This window comes from Tachysurus vachellii, chromosome 17, assembly GCF_030014155.1.
Source record: "Tachysurus vachellii isolate PV-2020 chromosome 17, HZAU_Pvac_v1, whole genome shotgun sequence".
Lineage (NCBI taxonomy): Eukaryota > Metazoa > Chordata > Actinopteri > Siluriformes > Bagridae > Tachysurus > Tachysurus vachellii.
The window spans coordinates 21,678,742-21,701,241 of NC_083476.1; the positions used below are offsets into that span (position 1 = coordinate 21,678,742).

The 22,500-nt window shown below is 42.1% G+C and overlaps 3 protein-coding genes and 1 non-coding gene across 8 annotated transcripts in view; 1 reads left to right on the forward strand and 3 right to left on the reverse strand.

Annotated features, from left to right (window-relative positions):
- The window catches only part of LOC132859676 (actin-binding LIM protein 3-like), a 66,133-nt gene extending 59,393 nt beyond the window's left edge, over positions 1-6,740 (forward strand). For 4 of the 5 annotated variants that reach the window (XM_060890509.1, XM_060890510.1, XM_060890511.1 and 1 more), the window contains 3 exons: positions 25-85; positions 4,609-4,689; positions 5,495-6,740. In XM_060890509.1, coding sequence (XP_060746492.1) covers positions 25-85; positions 4,609-4,652 — 105 coding nt within the window. In that variant the 3' untranslated portion in view covers positions 4,653-4,689; positions 5,495-6,740. Of the gene's footprint in view, positions 1-24; positions 86-4,078; positions 4,087-4,608; positions 4,690-5,494 lie in introns of all 5 variants that reach the window. The other variant, XM_060890513.1, reaches the window with a different exon arrangement.
- Positions 6,741-6,833: 93 nt separating this feature from the next.
- Positions 6,834-15,344, reverse strand: cct6a (chaperonin containing TCP1, subunit 6A (zeta 1)). The gene is made up of 14 exons (XM_060890514.1): positions 15,114-15,344; positions 12,083-12,146; positions 11,826-11,960; positions 11,368-11,541; positions 10,660-10,763; positions 10,430-10,540; positions 10,008-10,167; positions 9,592-9,674; positions 8,724-8,820; positions 8,479-8,626; positions 7,935-8,068; positions 7,637-7,739; positions 7,441-7,513; positions 6,834-7,147 (listed from the first exon to the last, which is right to left on the reverse strand). The coding sequence occupies exons 1-14, from the start codon at positions 15,248-15,250 to the stop codon at positions 7,075-7,077; spliced, it is 1,596 nt and encodes a 531-aa protein (XP_060746497.1). The 5' UTR covers positions 15,251-15,344; the 3' UTR covers positions 6,834-7,074.
- On the reverse strand, positions 9,267-9,400 carry LOC132860539 (small nucleolar RNA SNORA15). The gene has a single exon (XR_009649851.1). It is a non-coding gene; the product is annotated as a small nucleolar RNA SNORA15 (small nucleolar RNA).
- Positions 15,345-16,457: 1,113 nt separating the features above from the next.
- The window catches only part of LOC132859896 (protein NipSnap homolog 2-like), a 9,641-nt gene continuing 3,598 nt past the window's right edge, over positions 16,458-22,500 (reverse strand). The window contains exons 3-10 of the mRNA XM_060890865.1: positions 21,775-21,820; positions 21,263-21,357; positions 20,807-20,877; positions 20,218-20,358; positions 20,047-20,078; positions 19,490-19,584; positions 17,657-17,740; positions 16,458-17,566 (exon numbers count right to left, since the gene is read on the reverse strand). Coding sequence (XP_060746848.1) covers positions 17,502-17,566; positions 17,657-17,740; positions 19,490-19,584; positions 20,047-20,078; positions 20,218-20,358; positions 20,807-20,877; positions 21,263-21,357; positions 21,775-21,820 — 629 coding nt within the window. The 3' untranslated portion in view covers positions 16,458-17,501. The remainder of the gene's footprint in view (positions 17,567-17,656; positions 17,741-19,489; positions 19,585-20,046; positions 20,079-20,217; positions 20,359-20,806; positions 20,878-21,262; positions 21,358-21,774; positions 21,821-22,500) is intronic.

Sequence of the window (22,500 nt, forward strand, 5' to 3'; positions counted from 1 at the left end):
ACGATGTGTTCATGCTCTTTGTAGCCCCACAGTGCAGATTACTTCCACTATGACAGCACCAATGCAGTAAACTGGGGATTTAGAGGTATGTGTTTTCTCTACATCTGTACACTATACAGCGGTGTGAAAAAGTGTTGGCCCCCTTTCTGACACACTAATGCTTCAAATCATCAAACAAATTGAAATATTAGTCAAAGATAATAAAATAAAAATAAACACAACATGCAGTTTTTAATGAAGGTTTTTATTATTAAGGAAAAACAAAATCCAAACCCATATGTGTGAAAAAGTGTTTGCCCCCCTGTTAAAACATAACATAATTGATTTAATGATAGTGAACAGGTGTGGTTTATCACACCGGAGTTTAATTTCTCTAGCCACACCCAGGCCTGATTACTGCCACACCTGTTCGCTATCATTAAATCACTTAAATAAGACCTGACTGACAAAGTGAAGTAAACCAAAAGATCCTCAAAAGATACACATCATGCTGAGATTCAAAGAAATTCAGAATGGAACAGAATTACACCAAGAGCGCAGCGACGACTCATCCAAGATGTCACAAAAGACCCCACAACAACATCTAAAGAACTGCAGGCCTCACTTGCCTCAGTTAAGGTCAGTGTTCATGACTCCACCATAAGAAAGAGACTAAGCACAAATGGCCTTCATGGCAGAGTTACAAGCTCAAACCGCTGCTGAGGAAAAAGAACGGGAAGGCTCGTCTCAGGTTTGGCAGAAAAAATCTTGATGATCCCCAGGACTTTTAGGGAAATGCTATGTGGACTGACGAGACAAAGGTTGAACATTTTGGAAGGTGTGTGTCCCATTACATCTGGTGTAAAAGTAACACCGCATTTCAGAAAAAGAACATCATGCCAACAGTAAAATATGGTGGTGGTAGTGTGATGTTCTGGGGCGGTTTTGCTGCTTCAGGACCTGGAAGACTTGCTGTGATAAACGGAACCATGAATTCTGCCGTCTATTGAAAAATCCCGAAGGACAATGTGAGGCCTTCTGTTCGTGACCTCAAGCTGAAGCGAACTTGGGTTCTTTGGAACGGCCGAGTCAAAGTCCTGACCCGAATCCTATTGAGATGCTGTGGCATGACCTTAAAAAGGCGGTTCATGCTCTAAATCCATCCAATGTGGCTAAATTACAACAATTCTGTAAAGATGAGTGGACCAAAATTCCTCCACAGCGCTGAAACAGACTCATTGTAAGTTATCACAAACACCTGATTGCAGTTATTGCTGCTAAGGAAGGACCAACAAGTTATTAGGTTTAGGGGACAAAGACTTTTTCACACAGGGCTATGTGGGTTTGGATTTTGTTTTCCCTTAATAATAATAATAATAATAATAATAATAAATATAGCTGCAAGCAGCGATACCGGGGTCAAGCCGATCAGATGCGCTCAGAACATGTCGCTGATGAACCATACCAAGTTTCGTAGCTATATGGTATTGTATTGGTAAAATACTGAACTTAACGTGAAAATTCAAAATGTGTGTGTGTAAGTGTGTGTAGGTGTGTGTGTGTAATTGAGTGTGTGTAAGTGTGAGTGTGTGTGAGTGTGTGTGTGTTTAAGTGTTTGTGTAAGTGTGTGTGTAAGTGTGTGTATGTGTGTGTGTGAGTGTGAGTGTGTGAGTCAGTGAAGGTGTTTGTATGTGAATGAGTGTGCGAGTGTGAGCAAGTGTGCGAGTGTGAGTGTGTGTAAGTGTGAGTGTGTGTGAGTGTGTAACTGTGAGTGTGTGTATGTGAGTGTGAGTGTGTATGTGAGTGTGCGAGTGTGAGTAAGTGTGCGAGTGTGAATGAGGGTGTTTGTGTGTAAGTGTGTGTGTGTGTGTTCCTTGTATGTGAAAACATACTTGGCAATAAAGTGTGAGTGTGTGTGTGTGTGTGTGTGTGTGTGTGTGTGTGTGTGTGTGTGTGTGTGTGTGTAAATGTGTGTGTATGTGAGTATGTGTGTGAGTATGTGTGTGCGAGTGAGTATGTGAGTGTGCGAGTGTGGAAACTTGGTATGTTTCATCAGCGACATGTTCTGAGCGCATCTGATCGGCTTGACCCCGTGTGTGTGTGTGTGTGTGTGTGTGTGTCTCTGTGCGTGTGTGTGTCTCTGTGCGTGTGTGTGTCTCTGTGCGTGTGTGTGTCTCTGTGCGTGTGTGTGTCTGTGTGCGTGTGTGTCTGTGTGCGTGTCTGTGTGTTTGAGAGTGTGAGTGTGAGTGTGTGTGAGTGTGTGTGAGTGTGTGTGAGTGTGTGTGAGTGTGTGTGAGTGTGTGAGTGAGTGTGTGTGAGTGTGTGTGTGAGTGTGTGTGTGTGAGTAAATGCGTGTGTATGTGAGTGTGTGTGAGTATCTGAGTGTGCAAGTGTGTGTGTAAATGTGTGTGTAAGTGTGTGTGTTCCTCGTCTGTGTGAGTGTGAGTGTGTGTGAGTGTCTGTGTGTGTGTGAGTGTCTGTGTGTGTGTGAGTGTCTGTGTGTGTGTGAGTGTCTGTGTGTGTGTGTGAGTGTCTGTGTGTGAGTGTCTGTCTGTGTGTGTGTGAGTGTCTGTGTGTGTGTGTGTGAGTGTCTGTGTGTGTGTGTGTGAGTGTCTGTGTGTGTGTGAGTGTCTGTGTGTGTGTGTGTGTGTGAGTGTCTGTCTGTGTGTGTGTGTGTGTGTGTAAATGCGTGTGTGTGTGAGTATGTGTGTAAATGTGTGTGTAAGTGTGTGTTCCTCGTCTGTGTGAGTGTGTGTGTCTGTGAGTGTCTGTGAGTGTCTGTGTGTGTGAGAGGGTGTGTGAGTGTGAGTGTGTGTGTGTGCGTGTGTCTGTGGGTGTCTGTGTGTGTGTGTGTGAGTGTGCGAGTATGAGTAAGTGTGTGTGTGTTCCTCATAAAGACCTTTGTGATTCTGATTCTGATCTTGCAAGAATTTTGCCTCTAGGCCTTACGATTCAGCACAAAACTGGGTTTTTGGACAGTTGGTGGCGCTAGACGGTTTGAGCTAGACACACCAAAGTTGCTACAGTAACTTCTAAGACTGGCCTCTACATGTGTGCCAAATTTCATAACTTTCCTACGTACGGTTCTATGGGCTGCCATTGACTTCAATGGCGGAAGACGGAAGAATAATAATAAGAAGAAGAAGAAGAAGAAAACTAACGATAACAATAGGTGTCTACGCCCCTTCGGGGCTTGACCCCTAATAATAATAATAATAATAATAATAACCTTCATTTTAAAAACTGCATGTGTTTGTTATCTTTGACTAATATTTAATTTGTTTTTGATGATCTGAAACAGGGGACACGGTGTCTTAGTGGTTAGCACGTTCTCCTCACACCTCCAGGGTTGGGGGTTCGATTCCCACCTCCACCTTGTGTGTGTGGAGTTTGCATGTTCTCCCCGTGCCTCGGGGGTTTCCTCCGGGTACTCCGGTTTCCTCCCCCGGTCCAAAGACATGCATGGTAGGTTGATTGGCATCTCTGGAAAATTGTCCGTAGTGTGTGATTGCGTGAGTGAATGAGTGTGTGTGTGTGCCCTGTGATGGGTTGGCACTCCGTCCAGGGTGTATCCTGCCTTGATGCCCGATGACGCCTGAGATAGTTCGGATAAGCGGTAGAAGATGAACGAATGAATGAATGAATGATCTGAAACATTAAAATGTGAAAACATGCAAAAAAATAAAAAAATCAGGAAGGGGGCCAACACTTTTTCACACCACGGTCTGTCCAAAATGACGTGACCTCCTGACCATCACACCCATAAGTCGTTCTGTCCTGAATCTGACTCAACACCACTGAACACTTTTGGGATGAACTGGAACTGGAGTCTCCTCAACATCCCGTCATCAGAGTCTGATCTCACTGACGATCTTGTAGCCGAACGAACACAAACACACACAGATACTGTACACTCCAACATCTAGTGTTAAGACTTCACACAAGAGACGAGACGAGACGAGACGAGATCTCCTCATAACAGACAGGGAATAAATCTGGAATCAGACGTTCAACAAGAACATATAGGTGTGATGGTCAGGGGTGCACAAACTTTTGGCAACTGATTCCTTCTTTTTCTCTTTTTTTCCCTCTGTTTCAGAATACAAGGTTAGAGGCCACATGACCTGATACTGAAGAAACCAGGAAAAGAACAAGAGCTTTGTTTATTTCATGATTGACATTTTTAACTGTTTAGAGAAATTTCAGAGCGATTTGTTTACTTCATCGTTTGTTTTCCAGGAATCCAGACGAATTTAGTTTGATTTCGATTTTATTCGTACTACAGATTTTATTCACCTTTTTTAATAAATAGACTGAGATGTAACTCTGTATTTCATCTCTCTCTCTCTCTCTCTCTCTCTGTATGAGAAATAAGAGTTTTTAAAAAAAAAAAAAAAAAACAATTGTTTATTTACATCTTGATTAAAACCACTTCCTGGTACTGGATATAGAGGTCTGTAGTTTACAAAGATCCTTTCTGATCCTTTCAGAATAGACGACGTGTATAAAATATTTCTCTTTGCTGACGATTTGTTCTACAAGCAAAACTGTTCCAGTCCCATTTTTTTTCACATTGTCCACGTCGTCATTAACTGTTTATCATCTCGGTCGTCTTTCTGACGTTTACAGATTTATCCGTATCAGGATCTCGTCGTCACCGTCCGCGGTCGTAACACGCTGCCTGGTGACGTGGACAGGACGAGATTAGAGGTAAATCGTTTTCACAGCAATGCGCTTGGGGATGTGAGGAATTTTATCTCTGACGGTAAATCAAACGTTAAATAAAAATAAAACAATAAGGAATCCTTTTCATCCAGTTGTGGAACATCTGCAGAACTTCCTGTTATCACTAACATTACAGCAGCTATTAACAGTCGTTCCCTCATCATCCCTCTCTCTCTCTCACCATTCTCTCTCCCCCCTCTCCCCCTCACTCTTTCTCTCTCTTCCCCCCTCACAATCTCTCTCTCTCTCTCCCTCACTCTCTCTCTCCCCTCTTCCCCTCACTCACCATTCCCCCCCCCTCCCTCTCGTTCTCTCTTCCCCCTCTCACTCTCTCCCCCTCTTCCCCCTCTCCACCTCACTCTTTCCCTCTCTCTCCTCTCTCTCTCACCATTCCCCTCTCTTTCTCTCCCCCCCTCTCTCTCTCACTCTTTCTCTCTCTTCCCCCTCTCCCCCTCACTCTCTCTCTCCCCCTCTCTCTTTCTCTCCCTCCTCTCTCTTTTTCCTGAAGATAAGACAGAAAAATGCAGTTCATGTTACAAAGAAACTGCAAAAAAGCATAAACTTTTCTGTCCACAGCTCTGACACTGGAGACTCCTTCCTTAAGTGTTTAACATTAATTAAACATTATATATATATATATATGCAGAAAACATCAGATCAGAGATTCCACACGTTTTTTAATCTGTCACTGTGGAGCATGACATATTGGGTTTTTTTCAAATGTTTTTCATAACCAAAGTAACACCCATATAATTCTGACTTATGATCGTTCTTCCACATGTCCTCCAAGAGACACTTGTCCCCTGAGGAGTTCTACCAGGTGTTCCGGATGACGATGGGCGACTTCGAGCGCTTGGCGTCGTGGAAACAAAACGAGTTAAAGAAGCAGGCGAGGCTGTTCTAGAATCTCAGGACCAACAAGCAGAGAGCTCTGGAGGGTTAAAGATCCGACCCGGAGACGTGTTCCTTCAAACCGGACACGATGAAGCTTTCATCTCCTCCGCCGTAGACCGACTGACAAGCCAACGAGACTCCGTCCAGATCCACTCACCTACAAACATGACTAAACGACTAAAGTGCGTGTGGCTCGTTTTGATTTTATTTCCCACTCCGGAAGAATTCTTAAAACTTCAGGTTGCACCATGCGGACGAAGTGTGTAATAGAACGTTGCCTTATACGTGAAAAAGTCAGGTTAACACCAGCAAGCGCGCAGAGAGACGAAGAACGTCGTCGGACATACGGAGGTCTTTCACCTGTGAGCGAGCGTCTTGTGAATATTTTGCAAAACCAAAGTCTTATGGAAGCGCCTATGGAACTGTGCCATAATTACACACAAGCTTTCTTCTTCTTCTTCTTCAGGTGAACAACGAATGAGATGATTTATGAACGAGTCGAATGTACGTTAAGTAAAAATGGGTCATCAGGACTAGACGCTACTTGAATTAACTTGAAACGATGCAGCGTTAAAGAAATTCCTAACATTTTAAAAGATGTTTACTTAAATTTAGCCATCTTTGATCATTCCTTTTTGCCTTAATTAACAAAAGTTTAATTATAAAAATTCAGGAATATTTACTGACCACAAATCAGCCGTGTTCGTTTGCTTCTCTCTCTCTCTCTTTATATATATATATATAAAAACACATACACACACACTTTATCTCAAGTGGCTTAAAAAGTTCCCTCCATTTTAGATGAACGTTATTACATCTGATTTAAAATCCAAGCGAGCATTAAGGAGACGTAACCAACACAAGACAGTCGTGTTTTTGGATCCGGTTGTAAAATACACATTTTTCACATCACAAAACCTTCAGATCAGAAAGATTTCTGCAGCTGCTCTGTAAATGCCTTTATTATTAAGTCAAGTGTGTAACTCCATATCATTTCTTTTTTTTTTTTTAAATAATACTGTTAATTACTTTAAGGATCTTATGAGCAGGTTTCGGCTGATAAAGAAAGACGTGGAGGAAATCCTGACTTTTATAGACAAAGTATGATTAATGAACTTAAATGATTAATTAAATATGTGTAAAGAAATATGGTGTTAAATTTTTTGTAAGTAAAATGTTGGAAGTGGTGACGACCGTGTGTGATTTTTTTCAAAACAACTCCCACTCGAGGTGTGTTCATGAAGCAAAACATTTAATGGGTACAAATGAAAAAGAGAACGTCTGCAGGTCAGTGCTTAACAAAAAAATCTCATAAATAACCCAATCGACTGGAGGAAGTGAGAGACGAACGCGACGTGACGACGAAATCCTGGTGCTGTTAGGGATCCAGGCAGGATGCAGTCCGGCGCAGAACTACAAACCAGAGGCCGCCTACAGCCCTTCATCTTCGTGAGGGTTTATCGTGCTTGATTAAGTTTAGCCTTTAAGGGAAGACATTCCGGCTCTCATGATCTCGTCTACCAGGAGAATGTTGCTAGCGATTACCGTGCTGAAGACAAGAAAAGACATCACGTTAAAAAGATCCAGGTGATAAAATTACAAACAGGGCACTATTTTGTGTGTTAGACGTAGCACGCTCGGACCGCGTGACGTGTGAACGAAAGACGGCTTAACGGACACCGTTTCGAGTGTCTCAGCTATTCAGCGTTAGGAGAGATTTTCCCATCAACATTTAATAAAAGAAATACATGGCTACTGTTTTCTACTAAACAGTTCCTTGACTTCAGTTCCAACTTGTTGTAGAATTTACTAGAAACATTAAGATGTGTATGTTTTACTTACCACGAGTGCAGCAGCTGTTTTTTAACGCAATAGTTATCCCAAACGCCAGCCTCTCCGGCTACCATGGGTTCACCTGAAACATCCATAAACAGGTTATATATATTATTACTGAATTTATATATATATATATATATATATATATATATATAAACAGTTGTGAAGCATCGAGGCAAACGTGTTTGATTACTAGACACACCTGTGTTCAGGTCCACGCCGACGAGCTGGCCGGACTCTTTATATTCGGTCTGAAGATTCACAAGAGTCTCCTGTGCATCATAGCCTGAATTCTGAGCCAGAACCTGCAGCGACGACACACACACACACACACACACACACACACACACACACACACACACACACACACACCTTTTAACACATACACAGCTCTGATGCTCTGTGATGACAAAACATGTAGCAAAATAAAACAGAGCAGAAAATGTTAATGAAATCAATGAGACATCCGGGTGCTTTCACTGCAATACAGAGATCTTTACCTTCGGGATGATGAGCAGAGCGTCAGCAAACGCCTGCACTCCCAGCTGAGCTCGTCCCTTCACTTTAGTCTTGTGTTTCACCAGAGCATCAGCAATAGCCACCTCGACAGCGCCGGCTCCTGCTACAACGCAGCCTGTTCGGGTGACGACGTCGTCAGTAAACAGCTTAGTTTTACACGCTACATGTTTGTACAAGGCTGTTGTGTGAGGATGCCTGCATCTTACATACGAAAGTTACGTACTCAGAAATGATTAGTTTAATTAATATTTGTTTGACAAGATACAGTTAACTGTGCTTCATGTTTCATGATATACAGTAGGGGTGTAAAATCTCCCTCTCTGGACGACACACGATCCTTTTATTCCTTCCTTCCTTCATTTATAAGAAATGAGAACGCCTGTGAAAGTTTTACAGACTGTCTGGAAACACTTTTCCCCCTTTATTGATTGAACCTGATCTTTACACCCCTACGGTACAGAACCAAACTCCTGTTATACGAGCCTTAATAAAAAACAATGACAGTTTGCAAGCCTTCACTCGTACCGTCCTCGATCGCGTTCTTGACCGCACGCAGTCCGTCCCTCATGGCGTCTTTGATCTGCATCAGTGTGTGTTTGTTCGGCCCTTTGACCAGCAGCGTGACTGAACGCGGGTTCCCGCACTTCTCGATGAACGTGTATTTCTCCTCTCCCTGTTAGAAACACACGATCGGCATGAATCACAAAACATCAGACATCACTTTCACTTACGGTGTCTACATCCGAGCGATACGCAGAAGAGAAACTGACCAGCGTGTGTTCATAGACGAGACCAGCGTTGCCCAAACACTCCGGGGTGAGATCGTCTACAGAGTTCACAGCAATACCACCACAGGCAAGACTGAGTCTGAGGGAAAAACACCAAGGGGATAAAAAGAGATGCGTCAGGAAGACATCAGCAACTGAATTTGTATTGCTAGGGAACTCTCTGTACACGGTTCAGCTATCTGATCGTTCTGAAAGAGTCCAAGTCACTTAATCTGATCTCTTACAACTCGTACCTTTATTCGTCCTCAGTTCTTAGGTATTATATAAGATGTATTATAACCTTACAGAAGGAGTTAAGTCTAAACTAACAGTATGATATCACTGGGTATTATTTTACACCATTGTGGAATTCGGTCAATTCAAATCATTTAAAAATAAAAATTTTTATACTGAAAAGTCGTAAAAAATTAATTAAATTAAGTTAACAATAAATAAATAAATAAATAAAGAAACAAACATGCATGTCTGTGTATATGTAAGGACATCGGAAAAGCACGCTGTAAGTCTTCGTGCCGCACTATAAGCGATTGTTTGCTTTCCCTTTAACTGAGTGATAACTAATGTACCACTTGAGACAAAAGGAAAGAGAGAGCAGAGTAATCTGGCATGGTGTCTGACTGTGTTTACTACAGAAAGAGTAAAACAGAATTCGGCCATGCACCAGGAATTTCATCATCTCCGACTGTGTTTTGGTTCATTTATAGTTTTCTTTATATTCGGCGGTGAATTCAAAAATAAGGCCTCATCAAGGAATAAACAAACACAGTCGTCATTTTACTCACTTAAGCGCTAGATCCAAACATAATATAGTTGACGTGGCCTCAAATCTAATGCTGTATGCGCTCCGTACCTCTCCATGTTCCTCCTCTTCGCCCGGCGCAGAGCCACGATGCCTTCTTTAGCCAGCGCGTCCAGAGAGAACGGATCGATCCCCTGCGTAAAAGGCAGAGTTCAGTCACTGCTGCTAAAAACCACGGTGAATATTTTGGAAGAAATCGTACGGTGTGCTGGTCCCATGAATACATGTAGGAAGAACGGAGCATCTTCTACTGCAGAGGTGTAGACCACGCTTTACTGTAGCACGGTTCAAGACCAAAGAGAGCTACACAAGCACCCACGGGTGTTCAACTGTGCGCTTTAATCTGACCGGATTCATTTTGCAAGCTGACGAACAATTAAGCGTAGCTGCAGAACCTGAACATATCCGATCACGTCATCTTGGTCGATTTAAAAATGGTTCACATTTTTAAACAAACAGAAAGTTACCTTCTGGTTGATGACCACGAAGCCCTTCTTGTTGTCGGCACACACTTTGTTCTTTAGCGCGATGATCTTTTTGACGCGCTCCTCGATGAACTTCCTCTCGGCGCTCACCAGCTTCTCTCTCTCGTTGGCACTCTTGTAGAAGAAGCCAGAGTTCACCTCGCTGTTGAAAACGGATCACAAGCTTTAAGGACGTTTACAGCCAGGCTTTCAAAAGCATTTTTATCTTTCAGATACAGACTTGTAGGCTTGTGTGATTAGATTTGGTGATTTTAATACCACTCGAAACCTTCACCCCTTCCTATAGCTCACGTGCTCGTGCCGCAGACTTGTGGGGGAAATATAGAAGGTTTTGAGTGTGTTGGAGTGAAATTTTAGCTAACAAATCACACAAGACTGTAGTAAAGATAACTAGTTAGATCTACGTTTTCTCGTATTCCAGAGAGACGTTGCAGGTCAAGATGTAAGCGTCCTCCACTCTCTTCTTCATGTCAGGATGTCGGGCTCCGTGGTCCAACACCAAACCTCTGATCAATCTGAGAAAGAGAGAGAAAATAATTAGCCGTTTTGTTAATAAACATATACAATACTTTATAGTGTTAAAACCTCTGGGAGAGAGTTATACAAAATTCTATTCTACAACCAAAATTCTTACTGTGTATCGCTCTCGGTCTTGTGTTTCATCTCCATGATCTCCACCATATAAAGATCGATGGGTTCGTTAGGTCTGCTGATGGCCAGCACAGCGTCCACCACAGCCTGAGGAGGAACAAGCGTGTTTTAGTACAGAATACACATCAGGAACACACACCACTTTTATTTATTAATAAAACACACACACACACACACACACACACACACAACACCTTGATATTTTCATCATATTTGCCCAGCCATCAGATGCTTTTTTTTTTTTGGTGCCAAATCTTTAGTGACCGTCTTTTATTTTGATTAATATTTAAATAGGAAGCAAAACTAATAAAGAAAACACAACAAAAATGCAGAGACTATAAGACATCAAGGTCAAAACAAGAAATGAAAGGTTTTGTGCTGGTCCCATGAATACATGTAGGAAGAACGGAGCATCTTCTACTGCAGAGGTGTAGACCACACTTTACTGTAGCACAGTGCAAGTCCAAGGAGAGCTACACAAGCACCCATGGGTGTTAACTGTGCGTTCATCTCACCATCAGCTCATCACCATAATAGTCTTTTCTTAATAATTCTTATTCTTTGCTGAAAAAAAAGACTTAAAAGGGGGGAAAAAAACACAATGTCTCACAACATGGACATATTTCTGCCTCCTTTACAGTATCCCGTAACCTCAGCCGCACTCCTGAAGAACACCGTGAATGAGACGTACCTCTGTGAGCAGGTCAGCCAGCTCTTTGTGCACTTTGGTCCTCAGTGAAGTCCGGGCCACGTTCACAAGCGTCTCACGATCCATCTCCTTAGTGACCTTCACTTCCTCGAGCACAGCCAGTGCCTTTTCCTTCGCAGCTTCAAAGCCCTCAGCGATGATCCTGGGGTGGAGGCCCTGAGCACATGAACACCACAAACCCACAGGCATTAGGTTTAATACACACAGAATTTATATTACAAGCTTCAGAAAGTGCTTTTAAAATTAATTTGACATTTATTTAACAGTCCCACACAACAAGGCCAAAATTACATTCATACTTTATGTATCAGAAATATGTTAGTGGATCGGTATGAAAGTAAATACAGATTCAATTCATCTTTCTCTCTCTCTCTGATATCCGATCCAGGATTTACACATTTTGCAACTTAATCTGACTGTTTAGCGTCAGCCAGACGGACCTCAGAAACGTAAACGTCCGCCTGCTTCAGTAACTCTCCGATGATGAGGACGTTGGACGTGGTGCCGTCTCCGGTGATGTCGTCCTGCGCCGTAGCCACCTTAGCGATCAGAGAAGCTGTCGGATGCTGGATTTGCTATGTGGAAAACGACAAACACAGAAATGTACTCTTTTTTTCCGGTTCTGATGTGTATTTTTTTCTTATGAGTCACAATCTAACGTTAACATTGAAATGTTTTTTCCCCCCCTTAATCTTACCATCTCATGCAACAGTACATTGCCATCTTTAGTCAGCTTGATGTCTCCGGCACCGGACACAAGCCTGTAGAGACCAGAAGTGAAGCCTCCGTTTAAAACACAGCTGTTGTATTCAGATTGTCCTCAATTTAAATGTACAGTTGGGTGAAGCGTAAAAAGATCTGAGAAATGTGTGTGATGTCATTTTCAATTACTGCATCCAAAAAACAATCTCGGGTAGGAAGACCTCTCTCGTGCGATAGGACGGCACCTAATGTCGGTGACGCTGAGAAACAAAATCACAAACTCCTTTTCCTGTGGTTATACTTTGATCGAAATGTTAAATGAGATTAGGTTATAAACGTCAAAGTAGGCAATGCGTCAGACTTCCTGAGAAAATCTAACTGAATAAAATCTTTCCAGCTGAGATGTTTCAGTAAGAAAAAAAGGGTTGATTAGGGCAGTTAACTGGTTACTTAAAAACTTAGTTACTTAACATTTAGGAAAGGTAAACATTTTCTTTAATCTATAAATATTCATACTAGTCACAGAAAAGAAAATATATTCGAATTAAACATTAGATTGCTAACATGGTGCCTAGTGGTTAGAGGGGCGTCCAAGAGGCTAATGCTGGGCCCCTGACTGAGGCCCTTAACCCTCAATTGCTCAGTTTTATAACAAGGAGATAATTGTTGTCGCACTGAATATAATCTGCTAAAATGGCATAAATTAATAGAATTTTTATTCTTAAAAAAAAAAAAAAAGTGTTATTTTTCTAATCTACAATCGTTTGTATTCTAAAGTGGTGATTTCATATTTAATTATATGCAAATTAAATTTTAAATGCAAATTAAATTCCATTTTGTTTTTAGCAGCTTCTGGTTGATATTCATGCAAATCAGAAACATTTAACCTCAGGGACGTCTGAGGCTTTCAGAAATAGCTCGATGTCATAGAAATATCCACATATGGCCATAGGAAGAGATTTCCAAATCTATTACAGAAATAATTTCCAAAATAAAAAAAAATATAAGAATCAGAATCAGAAGGAGCTAAAAAATAATAATTTGGAAAAAATACCCAAGCCTCTGAGTACAGAGTAGAGTACAGTGTATAGAGTACGGAGTATAGTGCATAGTGTACAGCGTACACTATGCACTATACTCCGTACTCTATAAGGGTGTACAGCGTACAAGTGTGCAGCGTACGGGTGTAGGGTGTACAGTGTACGGGTGTAGGGTGTACGGGTGTAGGGTGTACAGTGTACAGGTGTAGAGTGTACGGGTGTAGGGTGTACAGTGTACGGGTGTAGGGTGTACAGTGTACGGGTGTACAGTGTACGGGTGTAGGGTGTACAGTGTACAGGTGTAGAGTGTACGGGTGTAGGGTGTACAGTGTACGGGTGTAGGGTGTACAATGTACGGGTGTACAGTGTACGGTGTACGGGTGTAGGGTGTACGGGGTACGAGTGTACCGTGTACGGGTGTATAGCGTACGGGTGTATAGTGTATGGGTGTATAGTGTATAGCGTACGGGTGTATAGTGTATGGGTGTATAGTGTATAGCGTACGGGTGTATAGTGTATGGGTGTATAGTGTATGGGTGTATAGTGTATAGCGTACGGGTGTATAGTGTATAGCGTACGGGTGTATAGCGTACGGGTGTATAGTGTATAGCTGTATAGTGTATAGCGTACGGGTGTATAGTGTATAGCGTACGGGTGTATAGTGTATAGCGTACGGGTGTATAGTGTATGGGTGTATAGTGTATGGGTGTATAGTGTATAGCGTACGGGTGTATAGTGTATAGCGTACGGGTGTATAGTGTATGGGTGTACGGGTGTATAGTGTATAGCGTACGGGTGTATAGCGTACGGGTGTATAGTGTATAGCGTACGGGTGTATAGTGTACGGGTGTATAGTGTATAGTGTACGGGTGTATAGCGTACGGGTGTATAGTGTACGGGTGTATAGTGTATGGGTGTATAGTGTATAGTGTACGGGTGTATAGTGTACGGGTGTACGGGTGTATAGTGTACGGGTGTATAGTGTACGGGTGTATAGTGTATAGCGTACGGGTGTATAGTGTATAGCGTACGGGTGTATAGTGTATAGCGTACGGGTGTATAGTGTATAGCGTACGGGTGTATAGTGTATAGCGTACGGGTGTATAGTGTATAGCGTACGGGTGTATAGTGTACGGGTGTATAGTGTACGGGTGTATAGTGTACGGGTGTATAGTGTATAGCGTACGGGTGTATAGTGTATGGGTGTATAGTGTACGGGTGTATAGTGTACGGGTGTATAGTGTACGGGTGTATAGTGTACGGGTGTATAGTGTACGGGTGTATAGTGTATAGCGTACGGGTGTATAGTGTATGGGTGTATAGTGTACGGGTGTATAGTGTATAGCGTACGGGTGTATAGTGTATGGGTGTATAGTGTATAGCGTACGGGTGTATAGCGTACGGGTGTATAGTGCATAGTGTATAGGCGGAACAGTCAAGATAATGCAGGAAATAAGAGATCATACCGTTTTTTTAATCAAAGCAAAAAAACATGCTTTGCTTCAACTGAAATGCAAAAGCGCGACATTTATTTCCTGCTAATTACCGAAAATTAGCTGCTTATTGTTTAAAGCCTGATGCCGACAGCTAGCTCAGAGGCTACACACAAACCATGTGGAGCAGAGATTTGTTGCTAACCAGCTATACAAAGCTAAGCTAAGCTAAGCTAAGCAAAGCTATACAACCTTAGCTTGCTAACTACTTAATTTAACCAGTGAGTACGTGGGAGATTAAAACGAAACACGGCTGGATTTAAAAGAATAAAACTGTGATTAAAACTGCAGTTAACAAATGAATCGCCATGACTTTCTACTTGTCCTGAACGGAGACGCGTCCCATAAACAAGTGCACTACAAAGGGTGCGCGAGCCGTTCTACAACACCATATATAGTGCGCCTGTACACGGAGTGGGAGAGGATTGGGACGCGGCCCGAACAGAACACGCGCGTGCGCTAGCAGGCCTTAAAGCCTTGAGTGCAGACTCACATCTTCATGGTTCCTTTGGGTCCCAGGTTACTTTTCAGCACATCCTGAAGTCCCCGAGCGGCGCTGATGTTTACGGCGAGGGCGGCTTGAGCTCTCGCCACCTCGGCTTTCGGATTAAGTGCCTTTACAGCAGACATTGTGTTGTGAGAAGACCAGATATCGGCTCCACAACGTGAGTCAGGCCGCTTTCAGGGCTAACGGGAGACAGAGAGAGAGAGAGAGCTAACGGCTAACCGGGCTTCCAGAACGTTCTAAGCACGCGCTCACTGGGCACCGCCCTGCAGCGCGTCGTGATTGGATGAAAGTCGCGTCACACAAATAAGGAGTGCTGATTGGCTAATAGCCACGTCTGTCATTTTCACACGATCGCTATATAGACAGATATTTATATATACAGTGTGTGTATATATATATATATATATATATATATATATATATATACACGTATATATGTGTATATGTGTATATGTGTATATAATAAATATATATATATATATATATATATTTATATATACGTATATATATATATATATACGTATATATATTTATATATATACGTATATATATATATACGTATATATATTTATATATACGTATATATATTTATATATATATATACGTATATATATTTATATATATATATATATGATATGTATTGTTCATATTATATATAATACACATCCTATATATAATATGAACATATAATACATATCCAATACGTGTGTGTGTATATATATATAGGATATGTATATGTTCATATTATATTATAAATATATACACATATATTCATATAGGCAATTTATAGCAAAGAAAATATTGTCTGAATGATATATGTTGTCTTCAGATTAATGAATAGTTAACATTCATGAATAAAATAAAACAAGGCCTCTGAAGCACTAACATTAACATCACACATCCATGTGTAAGTGCCAGACCAACACCATGGGTCTGAACCTGCAGTTGATCCACTTTAGCTCCAATCTTCTGATCTGTGTGGATTTGTGTTCATTCAGCTACAAGATCGTCAGTGAGATCAGACTCTGATGTCGGGATGTTGAGGAGACTCCAGTTCCAGTTCATCCCAAAGGTGTTCAGTGGTGTTGAGTCAGATTCAGGGCTCTGTGCAGGACACTCGATGTTCTTCTACTTTCTCCGACCTTCACCTCCACACCGTGTCTTCATTATGGAGCTTCTTACATTGTCACGATGGAACAGTGTTTGGGAATCTTAGCTCCAGTGAAGAGAAACTGTAAATCTACATCATATAAAGACTTTCTTTTAAAGTAATAGTTCTTTCAGTCGTTCAGTAACGTTTCGTGTCCGTGTCACGAATGACAACAAGCCTTTTTAGTTCAATCATAAATTTATTTCAGTATGTACATCTAATCTCGTCAAAGCAGTGGATATTAAATAAAACCACATTAAATATAAGGTACAACTCCATTCATAAGCCACATAGAGTGTCAGTTTGGCTGAGTTGAACTACATCCTGTCAGTTTGGCCAAATGGAAAGATAAAGTTTCTACCTTTTCTGATAATCGGTACTTTTGTGTGAACGTGACGGTTCTTTACACGAGTCATGGGTGCAGTTTAGTCAGTGACTGGATAATGAACTAGACAAAACAACGTCTGCAAACCAAAGAATATTCTGTGAAATTTATTGGACTGAACGAACCCCAGCTGAAAGGGTCGTCACATTTAAGCCGTTTTCACACTTCATAATCAATTCAACTATACACCGCATTCTTATATCCACAATCGATATAGAGGAAACTACAGAGTCTTGGGTTTCTTACAGAAAAATGTGTTGTGTTTTATTTAACGTGTCTTTGTTTTAGACCTTCATTTCTGTATACAAGACTCTGACTAGATCACACACACGGTTTCAGTTTCTATTACAGATCTATTCTTACAGTTATAAAACTGAACTACAGTAAATATGCAGAAGAAAAAGACGTATCGACTCCACGTCAGGACGTTTTGATCCGTGTCTCCTACTCGATATATGTGAACACACACACGCATTAAAAAAATAATAGTGTAACAAAAAAAAACAAGCATGTTGGAAAGGGGGGGGGGGGGAGAGAGACATCCCAAAACTAAGTGACGGTCGAAACTAAAATGAAAACAAAACAGCAGCGAGGTTTCATGACGTGAATAAGATAAGGGTTTAAGTTATTCGTCTCTGTTTTGTTGAGAAATTCTGACCAAAATGGAAGCAAATAAATCTAATCAGTAAACATCAATTTTTAGATGCAAAAAGAGAAGAAGAAGAAAAAAAGTTTTCCAAAACCGAGCAGAGATCCACTGCAGTGCAAAATCTGACTGAAATCTGATTGGGATCTTGTAATAAAAATGGATTTGATTTTTTTGTCTTCTGTGAAGAAGCTACTTCAGGGGTGAAGTCTTCAGTGGAATCATTATTCTCGATTCCATGTGCTGGATCAGAGGAACTAACGAAGACGGGAAAAATACGTAAATAAATCAAGTGTTAGAGGTTTGTAATTCAACTTTGTGTTCCAGTTTTGTGTTCTCACGCTCACCCGTGTAGTAGACAACTTCGTCCCAGCCTTCATGCTGCCAAGCAGCGTTTCTAGTTTCCTCCCTTGACTGCAGGTCTTTGTAGGCTGAAAGAAGCAAACGGTTGGAAAAGGTTAAAGATTTTTGATCTATTTATTTGATGTATTTATTGCCCCCTTTACCCCCGAGGCAGTTTGAGTGCTGGTTCGGAGCCTAATTTAGAACCAGTTCTTTCTTTATCGACAGCCAAAGCACCGGCTCTGAACCAGGAAAAGTGGTTCTTAAGTAGCACCAAAACGTTGCTGGTCTAGACTTAAGAACCGCTTGTGTGCTGTGGGCGGGGCTACTGTTAGCGCCTGGGGGCGGAGCTACTGTTAGCGCATTTGATAATGTACCTTAAGTATACTAATGTTTAATACACTTTTACTTTACCGCGATATGATACATTATCAGCACACATGATAGTAGGTAGCTACATGCTAAGGCTAACTTTTTTCTGTGTTAATGATAAAATAACGTTATGTACTTTCTCCATAACAACCTCCGTTTATACAGATTACATGGAGCTGCACGTACACGTTGGATTCGCCACGTTTGGGTGTTAATGTAGGTTCACAAAGCCATGAGCATTAACAGTAAAGCAACATCCGCCATTGTTGTTGTGTTTGTGTTGCTGCGCTAACGTTGCTGTGTAACGTGACACGTATACAGTGACGTCAGACTCGGTTCTGTGATGCTCTCTAACTGATGGAAAGACAAACCGGTTCTTAGAAGGTTCGCCAGTGGAACAACTTTGAACCAGCACCCGGTTCTTTCTGGTTTAAAAGGGGTGTATGACAAGTTAAACCCACTCCTTCTTGCCAGAACCTTAAGCAGAAATTTTTACATAAAACTATAATGCTAATGAGAGCTGGAAATTTACAGCGACGAGATATGGGCGTGTCCAGCGACTTGGGGCACCAATGGGAGTGAAAGAGGAAACGATGCTTCTGCTACATCTCGTGTATTTACAATGTGGAATATTTTACACGAACAATTCTCCCTCCAAAATGATTCGTTTCAGCGACAAGAAATCTGATTAGCCATCAAGTGAAACACAATTTTCACCCCACACACTCACCCCACGCACACGTGTCTAAGACTCACCCCACAGGTGTTTACTCACCCCTCGCACACATGTTTAAGACTCATCCCACAAGTGTTTACTCACCCCACGCACACGTGTTTAAGACTCATCCCACAGGTGTTCACTCACCCCACAGGTGTTTACTCACCCCACGCACACGTGTCTAAGACTCACCCCACGCACACGTGTCTAAGACTCACCCCACGCACACGTGTCTAAGACTCACCCCACGCACACGTGTCTAAGACTCACCCCACGCACACGTGTCTAAGACTCACCCCACGCACACGTGTCTAAGACTCACCCCACGCACACGTGTCTAAGACTCACCCCACGCACACGTGTCTAAGACTCACCCCACGCACACGTGTCTAAGACTCACCCCACGCACACGTGTCTAAGACTCACCCCACGCACACGTGTCTAAGACTCACCCCACGCACACGTGTCTAAGACTCACCCCACGCACACGTGTCTAAGACTCACCCCACGCACACGTGTCTAAGACTCACCCCACGCACACGTGTCTAAGACTCACCCCACGCACACGTGTCTAAGACTCACCCCACGCACACGTGTTTAAGACTCACCCCACAGGTGTTTACTCAACCCACAGGTGTTTACTCACCCCACGCACACGTGTCTAAGACTCACCCCACAGGTGTTTACTCACCCCACAGGTGTTTACTCACCCCACAGGTGTTTACTCACCCCACAGGTGTTTACTCACCCCACAGGTGATGCACCATGTACAAATTCCCGATCTGAGAGAAGAAGCCTCCCACAGCCTCGTTGTTCTGCTGTCGGAGCTCAATAGCCCGAGCCCTGAAAAGACACCGTGTACACTTTAATCAACAGACCTGTAACGCCGGACGTACCGCCCTGTTCTGGCGTGATACAAAAATCAGTTTCAGATGATCGGCGCTTACCTTAAACAGGCTAAAACGCGTGCTGTCGTCAAACCACCAGATTTTATTTGTAATGTTAATTTCGACGCGTTAAATCAGACATGCAGAATCGAATGATTCACAGATGAACGTTTTTTATTTCAGCAGGCAACGACTTACGATAATTGAAAATTACGTCAAGCAACTCACAACCAAATTGGAATTAATTTAAAGATATTTTCTATATCACTGACTGGAGGCACACGTTACCCTGCGTTCTCAAATTTCACTGTAGAAACAATAAGAAAACCAAATGAAGGTTAAATCTGCCTCGTTTATGTGAGTGAAGTAATAAAACAAACATGAATGGAACACAAATGAAGACGTTTAAGTTCTTTACCAGTAATTTCCCCACTCGATCATGGTTCCAGGCTAGAAGAGAAAATATACAAACGGTTAATCAAACAGCACCGACATCTTTTCCATCACAGATCGTATAACTAATTTATGTTGTAATGTAGAACCTCTGGAACGTTTCATCTCTAAACAGACTCTATGACGTGTTTCGTACCCGGAGCTGGTAGGATCTGAGCTCGTAAATGTTGGGCCCGTCTCTGGGCACAGGCTCGTTCCAGAAGCTGAACTCAAGCAGCAGCTGATTCCTGCGAGACAGCAGCATCTTCCCTCGCTTTTCTCTGTACTCCATGAACTCCTGATGAGAGTCACAGCATTCACATTTCAAGTCAAAGAAAAGTTTGACACCCTCTCACTCTCACACACACACACACACACACACACCCTCTCACTCTCACACACCCTCACACACACACACACACACCCTCACACACACATCCACACACCCTCTCACACACACACCCTCTCACACACACACACACCCTCACTCACACACACACACCCTCTCTCACACACACACACCCTCTCTCACACACACACACCCTCTCTCACACACACACACCCTCTCTCACACACACACACCCTCTCTCACACACACACACCCTCTCTCACACACACACACCCTCTCTCACACACACACACACCCTCTCTCACACACACACACCCTCTCACACACACACACACCCTCTCACACACACACACACCCTCTCACACACACACACACCCTCTCACACACACACACTCACCGTATTCTTCCTGAGTTTGTTCATGACCTCAGTCAGAGCAGGGTATCCTCCTCTGTATCGCCACAGATGAACTGTGAGGAAGAAGAAAGGAGACAAGCACAAGGAGAGAAGATTTTAATTAATATCCAGTAATGTGACTGTTTTGCTGTATATAATGTTTGAAAGGAGAACGACTTAAATACGGATTAATATCTAATTAAAATATATATATGTTATGGAAGGAGTCTCCAGTGTCAGCGCTTCATAACAGTCCGTTTAAAAGATTTAACTACGTTTTCTATCATCTTCATCTTCTTCATTTATAATTATCACCATGAGAGAAGGATAAAGAGATGGTAATAAATAATATCTTTAATAAACAAATCAATTCTTAGCTCTTGTGAACTGCTGCGGCGTAAGAAGAATAAAACACCGTAGGAAGCTGTGGATTTGGAAAAAAAGTGAACTCATCCACACCTGCTTGATCCTGCTCTCCATACCACGTGTTCCAGGTTCCCACCAGCTCACACGGATAATCAGGGTTGGTGTGGATAGAGGGCAAGACTTGTTCACTGCGTGTGCAAAAGCAGTTAATCCACATTAACACAAACACCTCAGCTGTAAGACAGAATGCTCTGGGATCAAACCCATCTACAGAGAACTTCAAAGCTGCTTCAATTGGAATTCTTCTAACATAAAAGTACAAAATTGTTCTGCACAGAGAAGCAAAGCAAAGCTTTCCAAAAATATTATCCATGTGCCGAGCAATTGTTATTTTCCTTCAAGCGCTAGTTAAAGATGTAAAACATACATTACGTCAGATTAAAGGCAATCACTGACAATGTGCGTAAAGGTTTAGAACAAAAAAAATACTAATGATTGAATAGAAAAGAAATCAAATGTTGGACTTGTTAGGAAAGAATTCATGGAAAAAAAGAAAAAAAAACACTAACTACTACACAGCACCATCTCAATATTGATGATCTTACCAAAGTTTGTTATAATCATCAAGGCACTCTGGCTTGACATTGTGAACTGTAAAAGAAAGGCATGTTACGTATTGCAGTAAACTTTGCCTCGCCTGACTAAAGGAACAGATCTGTACGTTACTCCACTGTAATCTCGTCCTAACAAAACAACGCGACGTGTCGAACAGTAGGCTTGTGCGATAGAACCGTTTAATTACGCTGCTTTGTTTTCCTCTTTTATCTCACAGGCTCTCGAATAACCTCGCGCTCTCTCTATCGTGAACGCTTCCAGTTCCTTAAATCTACCGATATGGGTTTACTAACATGACACATGTTTACAGTCAAAATCAGCTGAAATATATAAGATGATTACAGATGACGCAAACATTTTGGCTGAAAATTAGTGCGCAATCAAACACATTACGCACGATGTTAAAGGTGAGGTCTCCGTTGTATGAGAAATGCTTCAGAAAACCGAGTCGGGCCGACAAACTAAACAAAAACAAAACAGACGCGTAGCCAATGAGCAGAAAGGGGCGTGTCTTGTCGATATGGGCGGAGAGAGTGTTCAGTGCGCATGTGTGACGTTAGCAGAAAGCGGTTTTAACATCGACATGGAGGATAAAAACAAAGAAAGAAAGAGAAGAAAGACTTACGATAAGGTAAGAAGTAGGACGTGTTAATATAGGATCAGCTTTCCAGCGCTGGAGAGAACTGAAGGAGCAGGAAGTTGGTCACATATTCACA